At 32.8% G+C, this 21,655-nt stretch overlaps 2 protein-coding genes across 4 annotated transcripts; both read left to right on the top strand.

The window, feature by feature from the left end:
• LOC109795363 (putative linoleate 9S-lipoxygenase 5) lies at nt 1-6,136 on the top strand. Its single transcript, XM_020354836.3, has 9 exons — nt 1-277; nt 2,332-2,627; nt 2,745-2,985; nt 3,291-3,629; nt 3,755-3,840; nt 3,964-4,071; nt 4,216-4,520; nt 4,604-4,867; nt 5,233-6,136. The coding sequence occupies exons 1-9, from the start codon at nt 85-87 to the stop codon at nt 5,984-5,986; spliced, it is 2,586 nt and encodes an 861-aa protein (XP_020210425.1). The 5' UTR covers nt 1-84; the 3' UTR covers nt 5,987-6,136.
• A 2,902-nt stretch (nt 6,137-9,038) lies between these two features.
• LOC109812074 (protein ALWAYS EARLY 2) lies at nt 9,039-21,500 on the top strand. 3 transcript variants are annotated; one of them, XM_083059761.1, is made up of 20 exons: nt 9,039-9,221; nt 10,059-10,176; nt 10,866-10,964; nt 11,125-11,187; nt 11,620-11,697; nt 12,310-12,502; nt 13,615-13,859; nt 14,062-14,443; nt 14,561-14,638; nt 14,933-15,192; nt 16,623-16,673; nt 17,214-17,495; nt 17,584-17,762; nt 17,872-18,154; nt 18,706-18,861; nt 19,311-19,442; nt 19,606-19,713; nt 19,832-20,044; nt 20,417-20,710; nt 21,072-21,500. In XM_083059761.1, exons 2-20 carry the CDS (start codon nt 10,072-10,074, stop codon nt 21,234-21,236), a joined length of 3,366 nt encoding a protein of 1,121 aa, XP_082915887.1. In that variant the 5' UTR covers nt 9,039-9,221; nt 10,059-10,071; the 3' UTR covers nt 21,237-21,500. The 3 variants fall into 3 exon arrangements, with proteins under 3 accessions (XP_082915887.1, XP_082915885.1, XP_082915886.1); XM_083059759.1 differs by having other exon boundaries at nt 9,040-9,221; nt 19,606-19,746; XM_083059760.1 differs by having other exon boundaries at nt 9,042-9,221; nt 12,310-12,478; nt 19,606-19,746.
• The last annotated feature ends 155 nt before the right edge of the window (nt 21,501-21,655 follow it).

The following is a 21,655-nucleotide window of genomic DNA, read 5'->3' as shown; positions in this document are numbered from 1 at the left end:
TGCTTCTTCACAATTAAGAATTGAGAATTGAGAATTGAGAAATAGAAACGTGCGAAGTGCGAAGTGCGAAGGTTGTTAGCGAGAATGTTTCATAACCTCGTGAACGCTTTGAGCGGTGACGACGAAAAGCGTCAGCGAGTGAAAGGAAGGGTGGTGCTGATGAAGAAGAATGTGTTGGACTTCAACGATTTCAGTGCCTCGTTCCTGGATCGTCTTCACGAGTTTTTGGGAAAACGAGTTTCTCTTCAGCTCGTAAGTGCTGTCAAAGTTGACCCTGGTTAGTTCTCTCATCTCTTCTCTCTACTTTGCATTATATGTCTTCTTTGTGTTCCACACAATTCTAAAATATATCCCCATCTCTTAATTCTTTCTTCAAATCTCTTGCGTAACTCTTCTTCATGTTAAAAATATCTTCTTTTTTTCTTTTCTTCTTTAGATCGTTTTGATCAGAAGCTAGCTTCAAGGAAATGCCCACTCTGGTTCTGCTATCGGAACTGGAGTAGCAAGTATTATATAACACGGTTTCGGATATATATTTTAAGAATAAATCACCTGATAGTATAAATTTTTTCACTAACAATTAATTATATTTATCTTATTTTCACTTCAAAGAGCAAATAAATATTATCATTATTATATTTTCAAACACATTTTTATTGTTTAAAAGATGTGAAATTATAGAGATTTGGTTGTGTTTTTATTTTTACTTTTAAAAAATATTTTATAAGATGATGTCTAAAATTATTTTTAGATGATAAGAAAAGGAGAAGATGTACGCGTAAAAAAAGTTGAAAGTAGAAAAATAATTTAAATTCTTTTTTTTTTTTTTTAAACAAAATTAATTTTCAGAAATACATAAAAGTCCTTCTTAACACACACACATATATACATATTTATTTATTCATTTTTAATTTCAATGACATAAATAAAGAAATGTATATATTATAGTTATTTTTTAAAATTAAAAACAATTTTTAAAAATAAATCAATTAAAAACATGAAATGAAGCAATTTTATAATATATTAATTATTTGTTAATCACTTATTTTTCATTCTTTATTTTCAAAATTTAAATTAATTCTATCAAATATATTTATAAAAAATAATATTTTTACGCATAATATTTTTCATAATAACATTCTTGAGAATACAATATTATACTTTAAACACCCGACTTCAAATACATGTAACTTAGAATTGCGGACGATTCGGTACGACTCCCAAGTAAAGAATGATTCCTTGTACTAGTCAACCTGTGATTATCTTTAGCCAATGGCTATACAATAACAATTTACCTTATGTCTAATAGTATTATAATTATAAATACATACCACGAAAATTTAGATTTATAGTCATCCGTTCACACTTCACGCCAACAGATTTAGAAAACACCTTTGTAATGTGAAAGCAATTATGGAAATAACTCCGTGATTACAATTGTTTGTCTTATATTCTAAAAAATATCCTTAAAATTAAAGAAAATTATTCTTAAATATTTGTTTCCGAAATTTGTTACATACGTAGCCTGTACCAAGTAGCCTGTGCTGTCAATATTAAAAGTTGGCAATAAATGCTTTCAAATTTATTGGTAAATGGGAAAATCTGTAAATATGTGTCTATGATGTCATGGTGCTTTGCTAAATTACTCCTTTTTGGATCCCCAAACAAAAACCGTATACCCTTATTAGAAAAATGAAACGGGCCCTCCATGGCCTCATGTAGATTTGACCAAAATAATATAAAGAAAACAAGACTCTGCAGTGCTACTCTTTCTATATAGTTTATCCCAAGCTCTGTTAGATGCTGCGAGGTAATTAAAGCTGCATTCTATTCTATTATATTTATGTTATATTCTACTTGTTTTCCAAGTCAATAATCCTTCTTTTGTCTTTGTTGATTTTAATTTGTTGGTTACGTTTCATTTTCATCTTTAAGTTATATAGTATAAAATCTCAAGGGTCACTAGTCAAGTCAAGACAAGTGCTGTGGAAAATGACTTCCTAGTTCCCACCGACTACTACCAATGGATATATTTTTTTAACATGAAGCAGCCTGATTGGAAATTATCTACATGGTCTAATCAATTTACATCTACCACATAAGAAGAAAAAAAACTTAATAATGTAATGTTGAACTTAAAATATATTTTTTACCTAGTTCTCTCAGGATCAATTTCTGTTAGTCTTAAAATATTATTTGGTTAACTGAAATCACAATTCGTAATTAGTCTTTGATTATTGATTTCAGATAATGTGTATGTTCATAGGAAAAAGAAACATGTTTATTACAAATTTATAAGGAAGTTAAAATGTTATTTGTGAACATTTGTAGCCAATGACAATGGCTTGAAGGGGAAACTTGGGAAGCCTGCTTATCTAGAAGACTGGATTACATCAATCGCACCTTTGACAGCGGGAGAAACAGCATTCAGTGTTACATTTGATTGGGAAGAGGATATAGGAACACCAGGAGCCTTTATAATAAGGAACAATCATCACAGTGAGTTCTACCTCAAAAGCCTGACACTTGAAGATGTTCCAGGCCAAGGTGTCATTCGATTTGTCTGCAACTCTTGGGTATACCCTGCTGATAAATACGAAAAGGATCGCATTTTCTTCTCCAACAAGGTATCATGCATTTACTCTAAATAATATGTGACATTTTTATCAGTGTTTGTTGTAGTTCATAGACTTAGTGGAAGCAGCTTTTAAAGTTACATATTTGATATTTTGTACTGATTGCAGACATATCTTCCGAGTGAAACACCAGAGCCATTGCTTAAGTACAGAGAAGAAGAATTGGAGAACTTAAGAGGTCATGGAAAGGGCCAGCTCCAAGAGTGGGACAGGGTCTATGATTATGCTTACTACAATGATTTGGGAAATCCGGATAAGGGTCCACAACATGCTCGTCCTCTTCTAGGAGGATCTAAGGAATACCCCTACCCTCGTAGGGGAAGAACTGGAAGACCACCTGCAAAAGCAGGTAAGGCTTTTATATTTGTTGTTTTGCTATTCATTTAAGTCTGTTTTTGAATATGTTGGAAAATAGTTTTAAATTCTTCACCATATCTTGTTGATCTGGCAAGATCATTATGTAACATACTAGAGTTGAAATAACATTAAGATGTGGTTGAGATGTTAATGGAACTTAAAGTGTGGCTTTTCAGAATCACTAGAACTCAAGGATTGGGTATAGGACTTAAAATGCATGTTAATAAAAATATAGCTTGTATTTCCATTGCCAATGTTATACAGAGTTGTCAATTTATTTTGTTGTTTTCTTGGCAGATCCTAATTCCGAGAGTAGGTTGGATTTGACCAAGAGCTTAGACATCTATGTACCAAGGGATGAAAGATTTGGTCACTTGAAGCTATCAGATTTTCTTGTCTATGCACTGAGATCCATAGTTCAAGTTCTCAAACCGGAGTTGGAATCTCTATATGATAGCACCCCCAATGAGTTTGACAGTTTTGAAGATGTGTTTAAACTCTATGAAGGTGGGATTGAGGTGCCTGAGGGTTTACTTAAGGAAGTTAGGGACAACATCCCTGCAGAGATGCTTAAGGAAATTTTCCGAACTGATGGCCAAAGGTTCCTTAAATTTCCCGTGCCTCAAGTGATTGCAGGTATAGTTGAAATGGAAGAGTAAATTCAACATGTTCTTTTCATGTAAAAAACAAAGCAAATCATGCATTTTGTAAACCATTCCTATATGATAGTGTCATTCTTAATGATTTGGATTTTGGAGCAGAGGATAAATCTGCATGGCAAACTGATGAAGAATTTGCTAGGGAGATGCTGGCTGGTATAAACCCTGTGGTAATTCGTCGTCTCCAGGTAAGCTCAAGTGTTTCTAATTAATTGCTAATGATTTAATTAAATTAAAAGGATAGAATCAATATCCCAATGAAGAATTGTCTATGATTGCTTTCCCCTCACAATCATCCTAAATAATTGCAGGAGTTCCCACCAGCTAGCAAGCTAGATCCTAAACTCTATGGTAATCACTCAAGTACAATAACCAAAGAACACATCGAAAGCAACCTGGAAGGGCTCACCGTAGATGAGGTGATTTTCAAGATTGATAGGATGATGTTTTTTTTTTTTTTTTTCAGTCTTAAAATTTTGTTAAAGCATCGTAGTCAGAGTCATTTTTTTTAACTTTTAACAAATGTTGAGCTACATGCTAATTATTTGTGTTTGGCTGAATAGGCATTAAAAGAAAGGAGGTTGTTCATTTTAGATCTCCACGATGCACTGATTCCATACATGAGGAGGATAAACTCTACTTCTACGAAGACATATGCCAGCAGAACAATTCTGTTCTTGCAAAATAATGGAACTTTAAAGCCACTAGCCATTGAGTTGAGTTTGCCTCATCCGGATGGAGATCAATTCGGTGCCATTAGTAAAGTTTACGTGCCTGCGGAACAAGGCGTTGACCATTCCCTCTGGCAACTGGCCAAAGCTTATGTAGTGGTAGTGGACTCAGGCTATCATCAACTTATCAGCCACTGGTATAACTCTATCATAGAAACCGAACACAATCTTACTTTGTCTAGTACTGAAATTAACTTGATATGTCATACATGTGTCACAGGTTGCATACTCATGCTGTCATTGAGCCATTCATTATAGCTACAAATAGGCAACTTAGTGTGCTTCACCCTATTCATAAGCTATTGCATCCTCACTTTCGTGACACCATGAATATCAATGCACTTGGAAGGCAGATTCTCATCAATGGAGGTGGTGCTCTTGAGACAACAGTTTGTCCGTCTAAGTATTCTATGGAGCTTTCATCTGTGATTTATAAGGACTGGGTTTTCCTTGAGCAGGCTCTACCTGAAGATCTTCTCAAGAGGTAAATCATCAAGAAAAAGACCATTGCTTACTATTGATTGTTTTAATTTAATTTTCTTAGGGTTTGTTTGGATAAACTTCTCCAAAAAATACTTTTAGAAGAAAAAAATATGAAAGAAACATGAAATAATTTTTTTCACAAGTTAAAATTAATTTTTACATTACCAAAATTTTGTTTTTAACATATGTATAAACTAGTTTTAGTTTACAGAGAAACTTATTTTATTTTTATATTTTTCTTTTAAAAGTGCTTCGTGATAAATTTATCCAAACATGACATTAATATGGTTGAATTCAATAGATCATGTAATATTTTAAATTGTCCTATAACCATATTAAGTTGGATGGCATCTTTTCTTCTTTCAGAGGAGTGGCTGTTAAGGACTCAACTTCTCGTCATGGCATTCGACTATTGATTGAGGATTACCCTTTTGCGGTTGATGGACTAGAGATTTGGTTTGCCATCAAGACATGGGTTCAAGACTACTGCTCCTTTTACTACAAGGAGGATGACACAGTCAAGAAAGACACAGAACTTCAATCTTGGTGGAAGGAAATAAGGGAGGTGGGTCATGGTGACAAGAAACATGAACCTGGGTGGCCAAAGATGCAGACATGTGAAGATCTGATTGAGACTTGCACTATCATTATCTGGATTGCGTCAGCTCTCCATGCTGCAATCAACTTTGGACAATACCCTTATGGAGGCTTCCCACCAAGTCGTCCAGCTATAAGCAGGAGATTCATGCCAGAAAAAGGAACTCCAGAATACGATGAACTAGTGACAAATCCTGAGAAGGCCTATCTGAAAACAGTTAGTTCACACTTTCAGGGTGTTCTTGGCATTTCACTTGTGGAAATCTTGTCCAAACATTCCAGTGATGAGGTCTACCTTGGGCAGAGAGACTCTCCAGATTGGACATCTGATGCAGAGGCATTACTAGCCTTTCAGAAGTTTGGCAACAAACTTGCTGATATTGAGGAAAGGATCATGAAAATGAACAGTGATGAGAGGTTCAGAAACCGCTATGGTCCAGTTAAGATGCCATACACCCTGCTTTATCCTTCAAGCCAAGGTGGACTAACTGGCAAGGGGGTTCCTAATAGTATCACCATTTAAAGAGGGCAATAACTGGGATCTAGTTTTTTGTTGATAAATAATACGGCCTCATGGGACCTAAGTGACTTTGAATTGTGATTTTGTAATGGCCAATAGACTTTTGAGTCCTCTTTTTCATTATAATGTGCAAATCTATAAATTATTTTGCCATTTGCTTTGCCTTAATCAACTTTTGACTAACTTTGGACTAAAGCAAACTGCATTCAGAAAAACAATAAAAAAGACAATCCCTTAAAGAAATGATACTGGACAAATTTTATTTTGTTATATTTTTTATCGATTCAAGGGAAAGACTAGACAACAGAAGGTACTTTATCCCCTCTATCAATCCATTCATTCTCATATTCACCAAACAAACAAAAAAAATTCCATTCATTCTCATTGAAATATGAACCTTTTAACTCTTCTTTTCCCTCCCTTTTCTGTAAACAGAATAGTAGTTGGGTAGTAAGTATAACTAGCTTCACTCTAAAATTCCTAAAGAACGCTATTCAGAATATTACCTTCAAAATGTTCACTTGAAAAAGATTTGTTCATACTGAATTTGCTTATTCCTTGGAATTCGAACCTTTAAAATTTTAATTCAAAGCCCAATTATTCATGTGGCCCTTGAAGGCAAATACGAGTTTAAATCAAGGGAAACTTTGTGACATTTATGAGAGTTAATCTTTCATTGTATCATTAAGAGATGAAAACTGGCTTCTATCACGAAAAGTTAAACAGACTTAACTAATGTAAGCTGCTGCAGTGTAATAAATATGATTATGTCAATAGATTAATATGAACAAGGCCAATAGAAGATTGTAGTTTTCCTTTTCAAGATGGAGAAGAAAAAAAAAGTTCTGGAAGTTATTGAGGATTTTGTCCTCAATGAATAAAAGGAAATAAAATATCCTTAATTAATTAAATCATAACTATGCTTAATTAAATAAAATACTTTGAGCTGGTAATGGTAACCCAGTTAAGACAACAAGTTCTAGTTAAGCTACAAGCTTGCAAACAAGTACACGTGTTGTTCAAATAAAGGATTAATTAAGTTTTGGATCGCTCAAATATTCGATTTATAGTCTTATAATTTTTCAGCCAATTTTAGTCATTCGTTTTTTATTCATAAAAATAAAAAAGAGGACTTATATTTTGCCCTTTAGTTGTCCATTTTTAGTTTACTCAAAGACTAACATTGACGAATAAAGCTAAACAAGAGACTTAAAAATTGACAATTTTTTTTTTATAATGATTAAAAATTTAATTTTGAAGTTATTGAGACGAAAAACTTTGTTAATCCTAAAATATATGTGTTTGTATAAGAGTTTTTTTTAACTTATATTATTGATTAAGGAATTAATAAGCAATGTTTTAGATTAAAGGTGTTTTTTATCCGGTTTTTTCTTTTTTTCTTCTCTCAAATTTTGGCTTTTTCTCCAACTTTTAAAATATTGATAGAAGAGATACTTTGTATCTTTATATATTAGATTAGAAAAATAATAATAATAAAAGTAACTTCTGAAATGAGGTAAGTTCTAAATTTTGATATAAGTAGTGGGAGTAGAAATAACTTATAGTTATAGAGTGAGGTAACTTCTAAATTTTGATCTAAATAGTGAGAGTAGAAATAACTTACAAATATAAAGTATTTTCACATAAGAGAGAGAAAATGATAAAAAAAATAATAGAGAAAAAATAGGAATGCTTATTACATCTATATTACTATAATTTAAGGATATAACAGTCTTGGAATAGTAAAGACCAAAATCAGTTAAGAAAAGTGATATCATGTAGGTATAAATATTTTTCTATATATTTTACAAAGGTTTAAATACATTTTTACTATATTTTTTATTTTATTTTTTTCTTTGTAAAATCATTTTTTTGAAATGGTTTTATACAAAAAAACTATTTGTTTTAATCCTTGTTATTTTATCTTAATTATTATAATATATCTGTTTTTTAATTTTAATTTCAATAATATTTTGCTTATTTTAGGTTAATCCCTTTAAACATTAGTAAAGACTAAAGACAAATTATTCACGTATTAAAAAGAGAAAAAAAAAAGAAAAAAAATTAATATATTACAAGAATTAAAATAAATATAAAATTTCAAAATAAAAAAAAATAGAAGGACCATTTTAAAAAAAATGTAAGGACAAAAAAGGTAAATTACAATCCCAAAAGTATATATTAAGTCTTTGTTTAGATACCCAAGCCTTTTTAAAAATACCTAAATTTTGATAATGTATAAAAATAAAGAGTTGTTTTAAGAACTAAAATTTGGGTATTTTAAAATATATAAAACAAAAACTATTATTTTTAAAAGTTGAAGAAAAGTCAAAATTCAGAAAATCTTCAAGTATTGTGATCCCTTAATTCAAAAAAAATTATCTTAAGAATGATAATATGAAACAGAAAATTTCCCATATTATTGTTATAAATGATAACGGATGATAAGATGAGATAATGCATATATATAAATATATAAATATAATAATATAAAGGTTTAAATATATTTTTAGTCTCTCAAATTTAGGATAAATCTGTTTTAGGTCCTCAAATTTAAATTATTATTTTAATTATTGTAATTTAAAAAAAATTTATTTTAGTTCTTATATTCAAATTTTATTAAAAAATTTATAAAAAATTATTGAATAAAATCTACCTATTTGTGTCCCTATTAGTAAAAACATCACATTAAATTCAGTTGATATTACATAACTGTCTTAATTAGTCACTTTCAAATGTGTTATTAGTGACCTAAATGACTAAAACAAGATTTTTAAAAATTACAGAAATTAAAAATAATAATTTTAAATTTAGGAAACCAAAAATAAATTTACCTTAAACTAAAAACATATTTGAGCTTAATATAAATATTTATTTTTATTTTTCACTAACGAATTCCATTCAAATTTACGGAAGCATGTGCAAGATTCTCTTCCGAAATTTCAAACATAATCATCTAGAGCGAAAAATTTAGGTCCCCAATGAGGCGCATAAGGTGGAGCGTTGATAAGAAGTAGGCACTGACGTGTACGGTGATGGATAGGATAATACAAATCCGTGTTCTCCCTCGTGTACCGTGTTCGTGGTTGATGCGCAGTGCGAAAAATCTCATTGGCTAGTGCCCCTACTTATATTCAAGTTTCGCGGCAATGCGTTTTTCTTTACCTCTCTCTTTCTAAACCCTGCCACTTCTTTTCTTCCTCTTCCTTCACCGGGAATCGGCTAAACCCTACCATCGGTGAGTGCCGCCGAACCACTTCCGCTTCCTGATCTGTAATCTAGGGTTTCAATTCCAAAAGGAAATTGTTCTTTTCTGCTTCACTCTTTTTCATTCTTAATATCGTTGTTTAAACGAGCTGTTTGGTGCCTGTTGTCTGATTCTGGAGTTTGTTGCTGTGGTGCGTTTGAATCGGCGTTCCCTTTCATTGTTTTATTTAATATTTTTGAGGTGGTGAGGGTGAGGGGTTTGCGTTTTATCTGGATGATTTGAATGTTGTGAAGCGCTTAGTCGATTGTTAAATTCGATGTAATGTGAGAAGTTCTGCTTGGAAGATGTGGATCTTCGTTGCTGATTGGTTGTGTTTAGCTTGCAATGGTTTCAATTTGCTGTTTGATTTGAAATGTTTCAGGTGCATTGTGTGAATTTGCCGTTTATCCTATTAGTGGTCGACGATAACTGTAATTTCCTTATTCGTTTTGGATTTATTCACCTCTTCCATCTTAAACAAAAAGAGTAGCACTATGAGAAGCTATCTAAGTATCTACGTATTATGGCATTTGGATTTTTTTGAAAATCCGAATGCCGAATTAAGCTGTTGAACTTCTGGCTTCTAATTGTTTTCATTCCTGAGAAAGGCAGTAAGGGTGATGTTAATTGTTGGACTTTAGAACTTGTTAGGGGAAAGTGGAATAAAGAAGGCCAAAAGAACTTGCACTGACCTTAGCCTCCATATTGATTAAATAATCCATAAGAGAATTTTGTGTTCTGTTTCTATGATTCATTATTGATTGGTTCATAAGCTGTGTTTTAGCTGGGCTAACTTGGTTGATTGTGGCTTTGTTTTTGGGTTCAAAGACACAAGGGTTCAATGGCACCAACAAGGAAATCTAGAAGTGTGAATAAGCGGATTTCAAGTTCAGATGACATTTCTCCTGAGAAAGATGGAGTTAATTCAAATAAAAACAAGCAACGGGTATGTCTTGACCTGATAGCATTTCTATTTTGAAACTGTAAGCTGGAGGGCACATCAAATAAAATAAAATACTGCATACTGCTTGGTTTCATATTTTTGTAATAGTTTTATAAAGAGGTTAAAGTGGCAGTTCTTGGGTTTTACACGAGGTATAATATTTGTGCTAGTATTCGTGCATTTGACTTATGTCTTGTAAACTATGTTGTACATGTACCACCATACCAAAACAAGTATTTGGTAAGACATGATACACAAATATGACGATGTTTTTGAAAAGTTATGATATGAGCACTGCAATATAAAACACATTTATTTATAATAGCCTATCTTGTGTAATAATTTTGAAGAAACACAAGGCTACAAAATTCAGATTATGCTTTGAGGGAGGGAATCAGAGAGAATGGGACTTCAATTTCTATCTTAGATTTTTTGAATAACATGTTTTCAAGGATTGCATGGGTATCGGCAAAACAATCTCACTAAAATAATGTCAATAATACAAATTCAAATGTATCATGTAAGTTTAAGTATAAGTATTTGATATCAGATATAACCAGATTTCAAGCAGCCATGCATTATACATAATAGTTCTTGTCCATCACACTATGTGCACTGAACATCAACAATATTTCATCTATTATTTATGCTTCACATTTTTTAATCCTGGTTAACGGGTGCCCTCTACACAGAAGAAAAAGTTGACTGATAAATTAGGATCTCAATGGAGCAAGGAGGAACTAGAGCGATTTTATGAAGCATATAGGAAGTATGGGAAAGATTGGAAGAAGGTGTGTGTTTGTCATGGTGTTATTCTCTCCCCGTCCTGTTGTTCATTTGGAAAATTGAGGACAATTGGGCTTGTTCTTTCCTTTTCCTATCATTATCATCATTACATTGTAGCTATAATTGTTGTTACTGTTCTCCCTTCTTATTTATATGGATTTCCAGGTGGCTGCTGTTGTACGTAATAGATCTGCTGAAATGGTAGAAGCTCTTTACAATATGAATCGGGTAAATCAATATTGCTGTAGCCTAATTTGTAGTCACATTTCTTATTATGTACATGTACCTTTTGTATAAGTAATTAGGTGTTGTTTAGATGATATTTATCATGAAATATGAACTGAAAAATTAATGTTCAATTTCTGCCTATGGAAACTAAGACTTCTGTTCTTGCTCTTCCTATTCCCCATCTCCCTCTACCTTATTCTTATTTTTATTATTTTCTAATTGAGGCATAATTGGATATCAATCCATGAGTGTCAGTTGGCCAAGTTGTAATTGTTATGCCCCCAGAAATCCACATATTTCTCCATAAGGCTAGTTTGCACATTTAGATCCTCGTGTACAATTTCTTACTTCTAGCTATCACAAATTGCCTTATTAATGTTGTGTAGATTTTTTGTTTCAAGTGTTATTGAAACTACAAATTGTAATTTACAGGCATACCTCTCTCTGCCAGAGGGTACAGCTTCTGTTGTTGGCCTTGTGGCAATGATGACGGATCATTACAATGTGCTGGTAAGGTCAAAGCTAATTCCTATTGGTAGAAACTTTCTTTCCTGGACAAAAGTTGTAAACAGCTTTTTCATGTAATAACCTCTTTTGGAATTTTTTTTTCCCAAAAAGAAGGGTGAAACTGTTCTATCGAAAACTAAATTAAAAATCTGTTCTTGTTTCCCATAACAACTTTTTTTTTATATTATAATATTTCCATATCTTTTTCCACAACTATCATGGCATTACAATTGATGTAATTCATTACATTTGGATTTGCATTTCTCTTTAGGACAAAACTTACACTCTTTATTATAAGTGTTGTTAGTATTGTTCGCCCACTTAAATTGGAGTTTCATTTTAGTAATGTGTGTGATAAATGATTCTATTAAATGTCAACATGGATTACCAAGATAAAACACCACTTCTGATTGGAGAGCAATACCAACAATATTTATGGTACTGTATGTAAGTTTTATCCTTCTCTTTATATTTATTGAGACAAATTGACATTTGTGTTAGTTGTGTTTTTCGTAGTGTTGTACTGTGGTTTTACCTTTTTTTTGCCCCCTTGTGATATTTTATATTTTGATTATGTATTTTTGAGTTTTCATTTTTCGGACTTGAATTTGACAGGAAGGGAGTGACAGTGAAAGGGAAAGCAATGATGCACCAGGATCTCGGAAACCTGTTAAACGAAAGCGTGAAAAAGTTCAGCTTAGTGTCTCTAAAGATCCAGTCCAGTCTCACTCATTTGCTTCCAGTGATGACTGCCTCTCTCTTTTGAAAAAGAGGTGCTTTGATGGTAAAATACCCAATACCTATTCTGGTACCACTCCCTCTTTTTTTCCCTCATCCAGAGAACCATGTTTTAGTTTGCCTTCTAACTTGCTTTTATTCTCCTTGAATGACATAAAATTTTGTGGTTTAAACCCTTTCAACTGAAATGTAGTAGACTACTAGACTAGTAGTTATGTAACATATGGAATCTGGCAAAGTTCACCCATATTACAGAAGAACTATAATAAAGATTCTTATGAAAGATATATTAGGTGTTTGGGCTTTATTTTTTCTGTTGGTAGAAGGCCAACTGTTAGATATAAAATCCATTCATGAGCTTTCACCTAATTGTTTAACTTTTAGGAGAGCTGATCTATTACATGGTATCATAGCCTTTTACAACCAAGTGGTCAAGTGTTCAATCCTTGCAGCTACCATTCATCTAAATAATTGAATTCTAACACAAGGTAAAATGGGTCTGTATTTGTTCACACTTCAAACCTATAGGGCTTTCATGTGAGGAGGATGTTAGATATAAAATAATGCTTGAGCTTTCACAATGAATTAATTAATTATGATAATTCGCTTGAGCTTTTGTAATGGTTGATTCTGAACACCAAACTTATCTAAATTGGAGTAGAGAAATAAATTTATGAATATTTATTATGCAGTATGGTAATTCATGTGTCTGTTATCTTTAAGTCCCCCCTCCCCCTATTAGAATAAATAAAATTATCACCTTCATAAGGTTGTGGTTCAGCTGATGTTAAGTGTTATCATCAAGAGAATTTGGTACAGTGCATTACTTTCTCAATGTACGCTGGTATTTGAGAAACTTCATATATCATCTGCCTTTGTCAGGATCTACTTTCCTATCTGTGAAAATTTCTTGTGGGTTAAATTTTGAAATTAAACAGTAGCTGTGATGAAATTAAACCCTTTTTTAACTGCCCCTCCTTTCCAGTGCACTCCAATTATTATAAATGTGCAGGTAGAATATTATCCTATTTCAACTTCATTAAACTAAAATATTAAAATGAGTAACATTATTGATTATTCTGAATTGTCAGTCTTGCTCATATTCCTTGAAATATATTTTTCATAATATGTAAAATATTAAGCAGTGGATTTTGCAACGTTAATGATTATTCAATTAAACAGGTAAGCTGCCTGTTGGTAAAAGGACTCCTCGTGTCCTAGTTAAGAAAGATGAGACAGAAAATTATGTTTCGCCCTATAGAAGAAGCCTGAAGTCTACTGTAGATGCTAATGATGATGAGGTTGCACATGTTGTAGCGTTGACATTAACTGAGGCTTCACAAAGAGGAGGCTCCCCCCAAGTTTCTCAATCACCATATAGAAGAGTAGAGCAAAATTCCTCTCCTGTCCAGAGCTGGGGAAGAAAGGTATTAACTGTTCACCGGCTCTTTTCTGCCATTATTTTGTATTTGTTTGCTATATTGTTACTTCAAGATGAGTTTATGTTCAGAATGTGAGTAAGCATCAATGCCTAAATAGTTTCTAATGGAAATCTCTGTTAATAATAGGCTTGTGTTTGATACATTGTATTTTTAAAAAAGTGTAATTATTTTACAATTTGTCAACTAGCACAAAATGTCAGGGACAGCTCGTGCCAAGTTTCATGATGTTTCTGCAGATGAAGAGTTCTTAGAATGTAGTGTCAGTGTTGAAAGCAGGGGAGCTGAAAATGGAGAATATGCAAGAGATAATAGTTCATTGATGGATATGGAGGGCATAGGCGCTGTTGAAGTTCATCATAAGGGGGAGAAATTTTACAGAAAGAGAGAGAGAGTGAAAATTGTTGGAAGCCATCAGCTTGATGATGGTGGGGAAGCATGTAGCGGCACTGAAGAAGGACTTAGTTTTAGTTCACAAAAGGAAAAGGTTGATATTGAGGTTACTAATGACAAACTTGAAAAATTCTCTCCAAATGGTCAAAGGAAAAGAAACAAGAAACTCTTCTTTGGAGGTAATTCCATCACTACACATATGTATGCAACTTTTTGTTCCTTTCCTCCTGTTAAATTGACTTTTCCTTTTCTTCTAAATCTCTGAAGTCACAATATTTAACTACTTTATCCAACAGATGAAACCCCTTCCTTGAATGCTTTGCAAACATTGGCAGATCTTTCTCTAATGATGCCAACATCTAAATTAGAATCTGGTAAGTATAAAGCGATGTTTTTGATGGTTTAATTGTAAGAGACTTTTGCATGTGTATGTGTGTAAATGTGATAAATTGCACTTTTAATTTCTAACTTTTAATTCCTTATTTCATATTATTTGAGCTCATTTTCACTTATTCAACTCAAATGCTCAGACTGAAATCTACTTTTTGTTGCCGCTGTTCATGTTTGTTGCTGTAGTCATTAGAGATTTTGCAAAATTTTCTTCTCTTTATCAGACAAGGCTATAGCCTTGTAATTGATTTCTCAATGTTTTCCCCTTGCCCATCTAGAATCATCTATCCAGTTGAAGGGAGAAAGAATGGCTGCTGATAAAGACGAAAAGTCTGCTTTACGTGAAGCAACATCAATCAGCCATAAGAAACATAAACTTAAACACTGTGTGGTCCCTGAAATTGAGGTTTCAACCTCGAAAAAGTCTAAGCTTGGAAAGGAATTGACAAAGACTACAAATGCTCTCTCCGAATCAAAAGAGCAGCTTCCCTTTGCTGATACAATATTGAAAAGAAAGCGGAAGTCTATGGGTTCAAAGGTAAATACATTCTTGTATGCTTTATTGAGTAGATTATAAGTTGAGTCTGTTTTTGTTTTGCTTAATTTTTTCTCCAAAACAGCTCTCTACTCAAGAACACATTTTCTCTTGCAATGAATTGGATTAGTTAATAGAAAAAACTGTTGCACAATTTTTTTATAAACTAAAACAGTTTTTTTTAATAATATCAATTTTAAGCCTTAATTATTATTAGTGTGATAGTTCACGGCAAAAAAAAAAAGAATAGCTAGAATTTTTTTACTGAATTCCTGTTGGTTGTCGGATGGAATCATGGAATAGGGATCTGATGTGGACCACTATTTTTAGCATTACCATATCTCTTTATTTTAACCTTGATTTATTTCAGTTTATTTTGTTTCATCTTTTGCTATCAAAATCCATGATTTCAGATCCTTACAATTATTATTTTCTATTAGGATAATTGTTAGATATGATTATAATATTTGTGGATATATTTTTTTTATTAGGATAATTGCTAGATATGATCCCACTAATTACGGATATCTTGATTTAACAAGCAACACTCAATGCCTTTCTCCATTTTAACCATTCAATTTGTATCCTGTGTATGGCATTCTCATTAGTTTTTCCATCATTTTATAATGTTATCTAAGATATTAAACTCAATAGCTTGTGGTATGACATCTCTCATTTTCACTCGAGTCATTTTTCTTTAGTTTCTAGCTAAAATTGCAAAATCCTTCGATTCCAAAGTCTGACTCCAAAGCTTGAGTTTATAGTTAATCACCCCTTGATTCCTCAATCAAAACTATCATGCAAAAAAAATGCAATATGTTTTTAGAATAAGGGGAAACTAAGCAATAATCTTAGGAAATAATTCTACAATATTCTTAACTTTTTTAAGATTTAATATTGCTATTATGAGATATTTCAGCATTTCCAGTTAAGCTAAAGTTAACTAAGCTTTAAGCTTGGCATAATTATGTAGACATTTTCAAATTGTCATATGAGCTCTCCATCAAACGTATGTGATGATTGATAGTCATGCTGTGATGTGATATATGTTCATAGCTAAGAGGATAATTCTAGATAATTGTGAATCATGTGTTTTTAACAACAATCAGGGCATTCAAGAATTTTGGTTGTGTTAAATTTGTCCTTTTCATTCTATTCTTTATAATGTTTTTTATTTAATAATGGTAGTGTTACCTTATAAGTTATAAGTTTCTGATACTTATTAGAAAAGTCATTTGATTTTGAAGCTTGTTGTATTATATTGAACAATGTCGTATTTTTGTCATCATAATAATTTTCTCAGGACTTCCTCAATTTTCATTCTGATCCAATAAATCCTGTTCTATTCATCTCTGTTGTCCTGTCTTGAATTTGTCAAATCAATGATATTTGCAATGACTCAATTAGTGAATGGAAGCTTTGTTTGGTTGTAGGTTGCGAGTGCAAAGCTTGATTCTTATCCAAGTGGTCCCTTGAAAGATGGGGTATGCGAATCTTTATATTTTTATTTTCCCTGGAATGTGTTTGTGTGGGTGTAAATCTCCTTAGAACTGAAACAAGTTTTATTGTTATTAGAATTTTATTTTTCCCTTTAGAATATATGAAATGCTCTGGTCAAGTGATAGAAGAGTATTGTAAGTAGTATAGATAACCTCATCAATTTTATAAAACAGTTACATGAATTATGCATTCTACCTGTTTTCTACCTGTTGCTGTTCAATTTAGTGTATGTCACAAGATATGATTGTTCCCACAATCTATACGGTATCACCAGATTTTCTCGCCATGTTTATATTGGTAGATATTAGATAAGCACAATTAGGTATTGGAAGAAATTCATTGATAAGTAACAGAACATATGCATGAAATCACATTAATGTGAAGCTAGAAACCAACCATTTTTTTTTACATTATATAGTAAAGTCCAATTATTGTAGAGATTGTTTAATCTTCTCCGCTCCTTAAAGATGCTTGGAATGTATTCATATATTGTACTTATCAAGTTTTTTGTTCATGCCGTGTAGGCTTTAGATGATGAGAATAAACTAGTCGTTAAAGGAAAACACACTGATCAGGTTCTTCCCCTACCAAAGCAATTAAAGATAGTTAAGTCATCAGAGAGTTCTGTGTGTTCTGAACAGAAAGATTTGACAGTATCAGCCGCAGAAGTTCCACTTTTGAATGAAGTTAGTATACCAACTAAACGAAGTAGACGGAAGATTATTTTACAGAGAACATCCTTGCCAAAGGAAAAGTCTTCTGACTACATATTGAAAAGTCAACCTAATAAGTACTATACCCTAAGGGTACAAGCTTTTGTCTTAATTTAAATTAAGATTTGAGGGGATTTAAGCTTTATATTTAAAATATAATAACGTCCTTTATAACTTGCAGGAAAAGCTTTCTAGTTGCTTGTCATCCAATATGGTTCGCAGATGGTTTATTTTTGAATGGTTTTATAGTGCAATTGATTATCCATGGTTTGCCAAAAGGGAATTCATGGAGTACTTAAATCATGTTGGACTAGGGAATATCCCAAGGTTAACTCGTGTTGAGTGGAGTGTCATAAAAAGGTATAAATTCAGTGGTGGTTACTATGAGCTTCTGCTAAACCTAGTGAACGGTAAAGTATGTAATCATGAAGTATGTATTTAAAACACCGTATTGCATTTGCTTTTGCAGTTCCCTTGGCAAACCCCGCAGGTTTTCTGAACACTTTCTACGTGAAGAAAGACAAAAACTTGAACAATATCGGGAATCAGTTAGGAAACATTACACTGAACTGCGGACTGGTGCTAGGGATGGACTTCCAACAGATTTAGCTAGACCATTATATGTTGGACAGCGAGTAATTGCTCTTCATCCAAAAACAAGAGAGATTCATGATGGTAGTGTGCTTACTGTTGACTATGACAAGTGCAGGATTCAGTTTGACCGTCCTGAATTGGGTGTTGAATTTGTAATGGTAATATGATTTCTTATTATCATGCCAACTTTTAAATGTTATAGTGTTTCTTCTAAAGATACTATCAATCAGTACGTTTGGCACATTTGTTTCAGTTAAATTTAGGAGAAAAATTGGCCTTTTCCTTTTCTCAAAAGTTTCTCAGGAAGATGCCTAAAAAAGTGATTATTTCCTCGCAATAAGTTAAACCAAGTATGCATGCTACACGATGTAATGTTTTAATAAACTAAAGAGCTGCTTTGTGCTATAAAGCTCATGCTATGCAGAGTGTCTAGGGAAAGGTTGGACCTATAGAAAGCAACCTTGCATAAGGTTGATTTCAAGAATTGAATCTGTGGCGTCCAGGTCACTTTGTGATAACTCTAATTGAATAAAATTGGTTTGTTATTTGTAAAATATATAAATGATCTTCGTGAATCATGTTCTGTAAATAAAAAATCAAAGGTTTAATATTTCTTTCTCCCAGTTGAATTAATTATCTTGATATATTTTATGTCTGATAATGGTTTTCACATTTTCTTGTTTTTAATTGGTGGTTTTTTTTGGTTCAGGACATTGATTGCATGCCTTTGAATCCATTAGATAATATGCCAGAAGCTCTGAGGAGGCAGGTTGGTGCCAGAAAAGCCTCTTTTATGACTAAAGAGCCACAGATTAATGGAAATTCAAATTTTGGGGGGTGTGAAACACATTCTTCACCTGTGAAGGTACATATCTCAAGTGCTTTTGTAATTTGAAATGTTAGATTGCTAAATTTTAAATTTTAATGTGTTAACATGTGATTTGACTAGTGTTAAAATCATTTAAATCAACAGTACGTCAAAATTAAATTCTTAATTTTTTCATTGCAAGTCAAATATTTTTGTGTTCTTTTATGCTTGCATAAAATAATCTTGAACAGTTAATAGTAGAACTTCATAGTTATTACTTCTAATGGTTGACTAGTGGACAAACCTTCACCATCTCATATCTTACAGATGTAGTAGTGATTCTGTTGTATCTTGCATCATTTTTGCTTGGATTTGCAATCCAAATTTCCACTACCAGTGGAGAAATGTTGATGCTAGAAACACTAAAACATTATGTGCTCTAAAAGTTATTACCTCATAATTCCATTGAAATAATACATGGCAGTGTTAACTTTGTTGTTGCCCAGGAAAAGGTTGCTACAGTCGACAACCTCTGTGCACAAGCAGGTTGTGCTCAATCGTGTAAAATGACACACCATCAAGCTAAGGAAGCTGATATACAGGCACTCTCTGAACTAAAGCGTGCGTTAGATAAAAAGGTTTATACTTTTCATGCACACAAATTAATTATTTTGTGCGGTTCTTTTTGAAACTGATTAACTTATTTTTCATGTTTTCTAAATATTGCATTCATCTATCTCTATATGTAAATTTTCCTTGTTGTTGGTGATCTTGCTCCAACTTTTGGGCCTGCTCTTACAGGAGACATTGTTGATGGAGCTTCAAAGTGCGAACAGTGACATAATTGAAAACCAAAGTGGCATGGAATGCTTAAAAGATTCTGAGGTTTTCAAGAAGCATTACGCCACGGTACTGGTAGAGCTTAAGGAAGCCAGTGGACAGGCATGTGGCTTCCAATGGATTATTTCTTTAATTACAAAATTCTTCATTAATCTTGAACCAACATCTGAGTATTTGTATTTTTCAGGTTTCTGATGCTATGTTACAACTGAGGCAACGAAATACTTACAAAGGAAACTCCTTGCCACCATGGATGAAGCCCCAAGCAAGTTCCAATGTTTATGACGACCTTACCAATATGTTGGATAGTTCTCTGACACAAGAGTTAGGGTCAACTGTTTTTCAAATTATTAAAGGATCCAGGCTAAGGGCACATGCAATGGTAGATGCCGCATTTCAGGTATAAATGGTCTATGGATCTTCTTTGCCCCCCTGCATTATTAATTTATTATGAATTGTATATAAAATGTTTTTTTACTTGATTTTCTCTCCCCACTGTTCTCGATCCAACATTGCATCCCCTCTCTGTATATAAATTAGGATAACTATATTGAAGAACATTTTTATCAGCCATTCTTCATCTAGCATTTTTAGGAATTTATTTGTTGTTGGTTTAGCCACAAATCTTAAAATGGTCATGGTGGATTTAGGTCACATGTAATGGTAGCTCTAGATTGTCGTGAAACATGTTATTTATCAGAGCATCATTTAAGTACTATATCAAGCTCTGACTTTCGTGAAAAACTTTTGACATTTTGATGCTACAATTCAGGCATTGTCTTTGACAAAGGAAGGTGAAGATGTATTCATGAAGATTGGGCAGGCATTGGATTCTATTAATCACCAACAATTGGCCTCTGTGTCTAGATTACCTGTGATCAGATCTCAAGAACAAGTGAATGTGAATGGCAGTTTTTATCATAATAATCATTCAACTTGCTTTGTATCAGAGTCTTTACTTAATGATCCATCTGGTCAAAAACTACATAATTATTCTGACAAATTTGATACTGAAATTCCATCAGAGCTTATCACTTCATGTGTTGCTACATTAATCATGATTCAGGTAACTTCCCCCGGGTTGTAAACGCAGTGAGTTCCTTGTTATATACTCTTTAGTACTAGCCTCATTCTAAATTGCTCATGTCGGTTGTGTTTGCATCATGCCTTTCAACTAATTGATGTTTATAATCGCGTTTTCGTTCCCCTCCACCATCCATACATTGGTTTTCTTTAGCTGGAAACTACATAAAAAAAAAAAACCCGTTCTTGTAAATTGAATTTTGTATGTGTTTATTTATTTGGCCGAGTGTGTTTTTTCAGTAAAAATATTGTCAGATATATCCTCCCATTTTCCACCTCCTAAGATTTTAAGTTTGTTGAATAAATCTTGCTAACCAAAAATTAATGTTGTTTGTAACTTGCAGACATGTACTGAACGGCAATACCCTCCAGCTGATGTGGCTCAGATTTTAGATTCTGCCGTTACGAGTCTGCATCCATGCTGTCCTCGAAACCTTCCTATTTATAGAGAAATTCAAATGTGCATGGGAAGAATCAAGACCCAGATTTTAGCTCTCATCCCTACTTGACTTTACATGTGTAATTCCCTCATGTAGCTCTTCTGTTGTATATGAACTGAACTGAACTAATAGTTCAGATCACATAGGGGCTCCTCGCCCACCTTGTAATGTCTTTTTGTTGAGGGGTACAATCATTTTTTATAGGGTCAAAATGTGGTATTACAAATCATGTAACTCAATACTCAATACCGTGTCTTTTTAATCATTCGTGTCAAATGGTGGCACTTAATAAAAGTTAAATAAAAAATTATTTCATTATATAATTGATAAAAAGCTCCAAATGTTTATTTCGTTAGGCACGTCTTAATCTAGAGAGGGAGAGCGACATTAAAGCTTGGGTTACAGCATGTTCTCAAGTTTTATTTTTTAGGCCAAATTGTACATTGCACTTTTCATTCCTATATTTTTGAAATACAGATATTTAATTA

The sequence above is a fragment of the Cajanus cajan genome, chromosome 7 (assembly GCF_000230855.2).
Source record: "Cajanus cajan strain Asha chromosome 7, NIPB_CcT2T_4, whole genome shotgun sequence".
Classification (NCBI taxonomy): Eukaryota; Viridiplantae; Streptophyta; class Magnoliopsida; order Fabales; family Fabaceae; genus Cajanus; species Cajanus cajan.
Note: the sequence above shows the minus strand (reverse complement) of the source record. Positions and strands in the feature narration are given on the sequence as shown.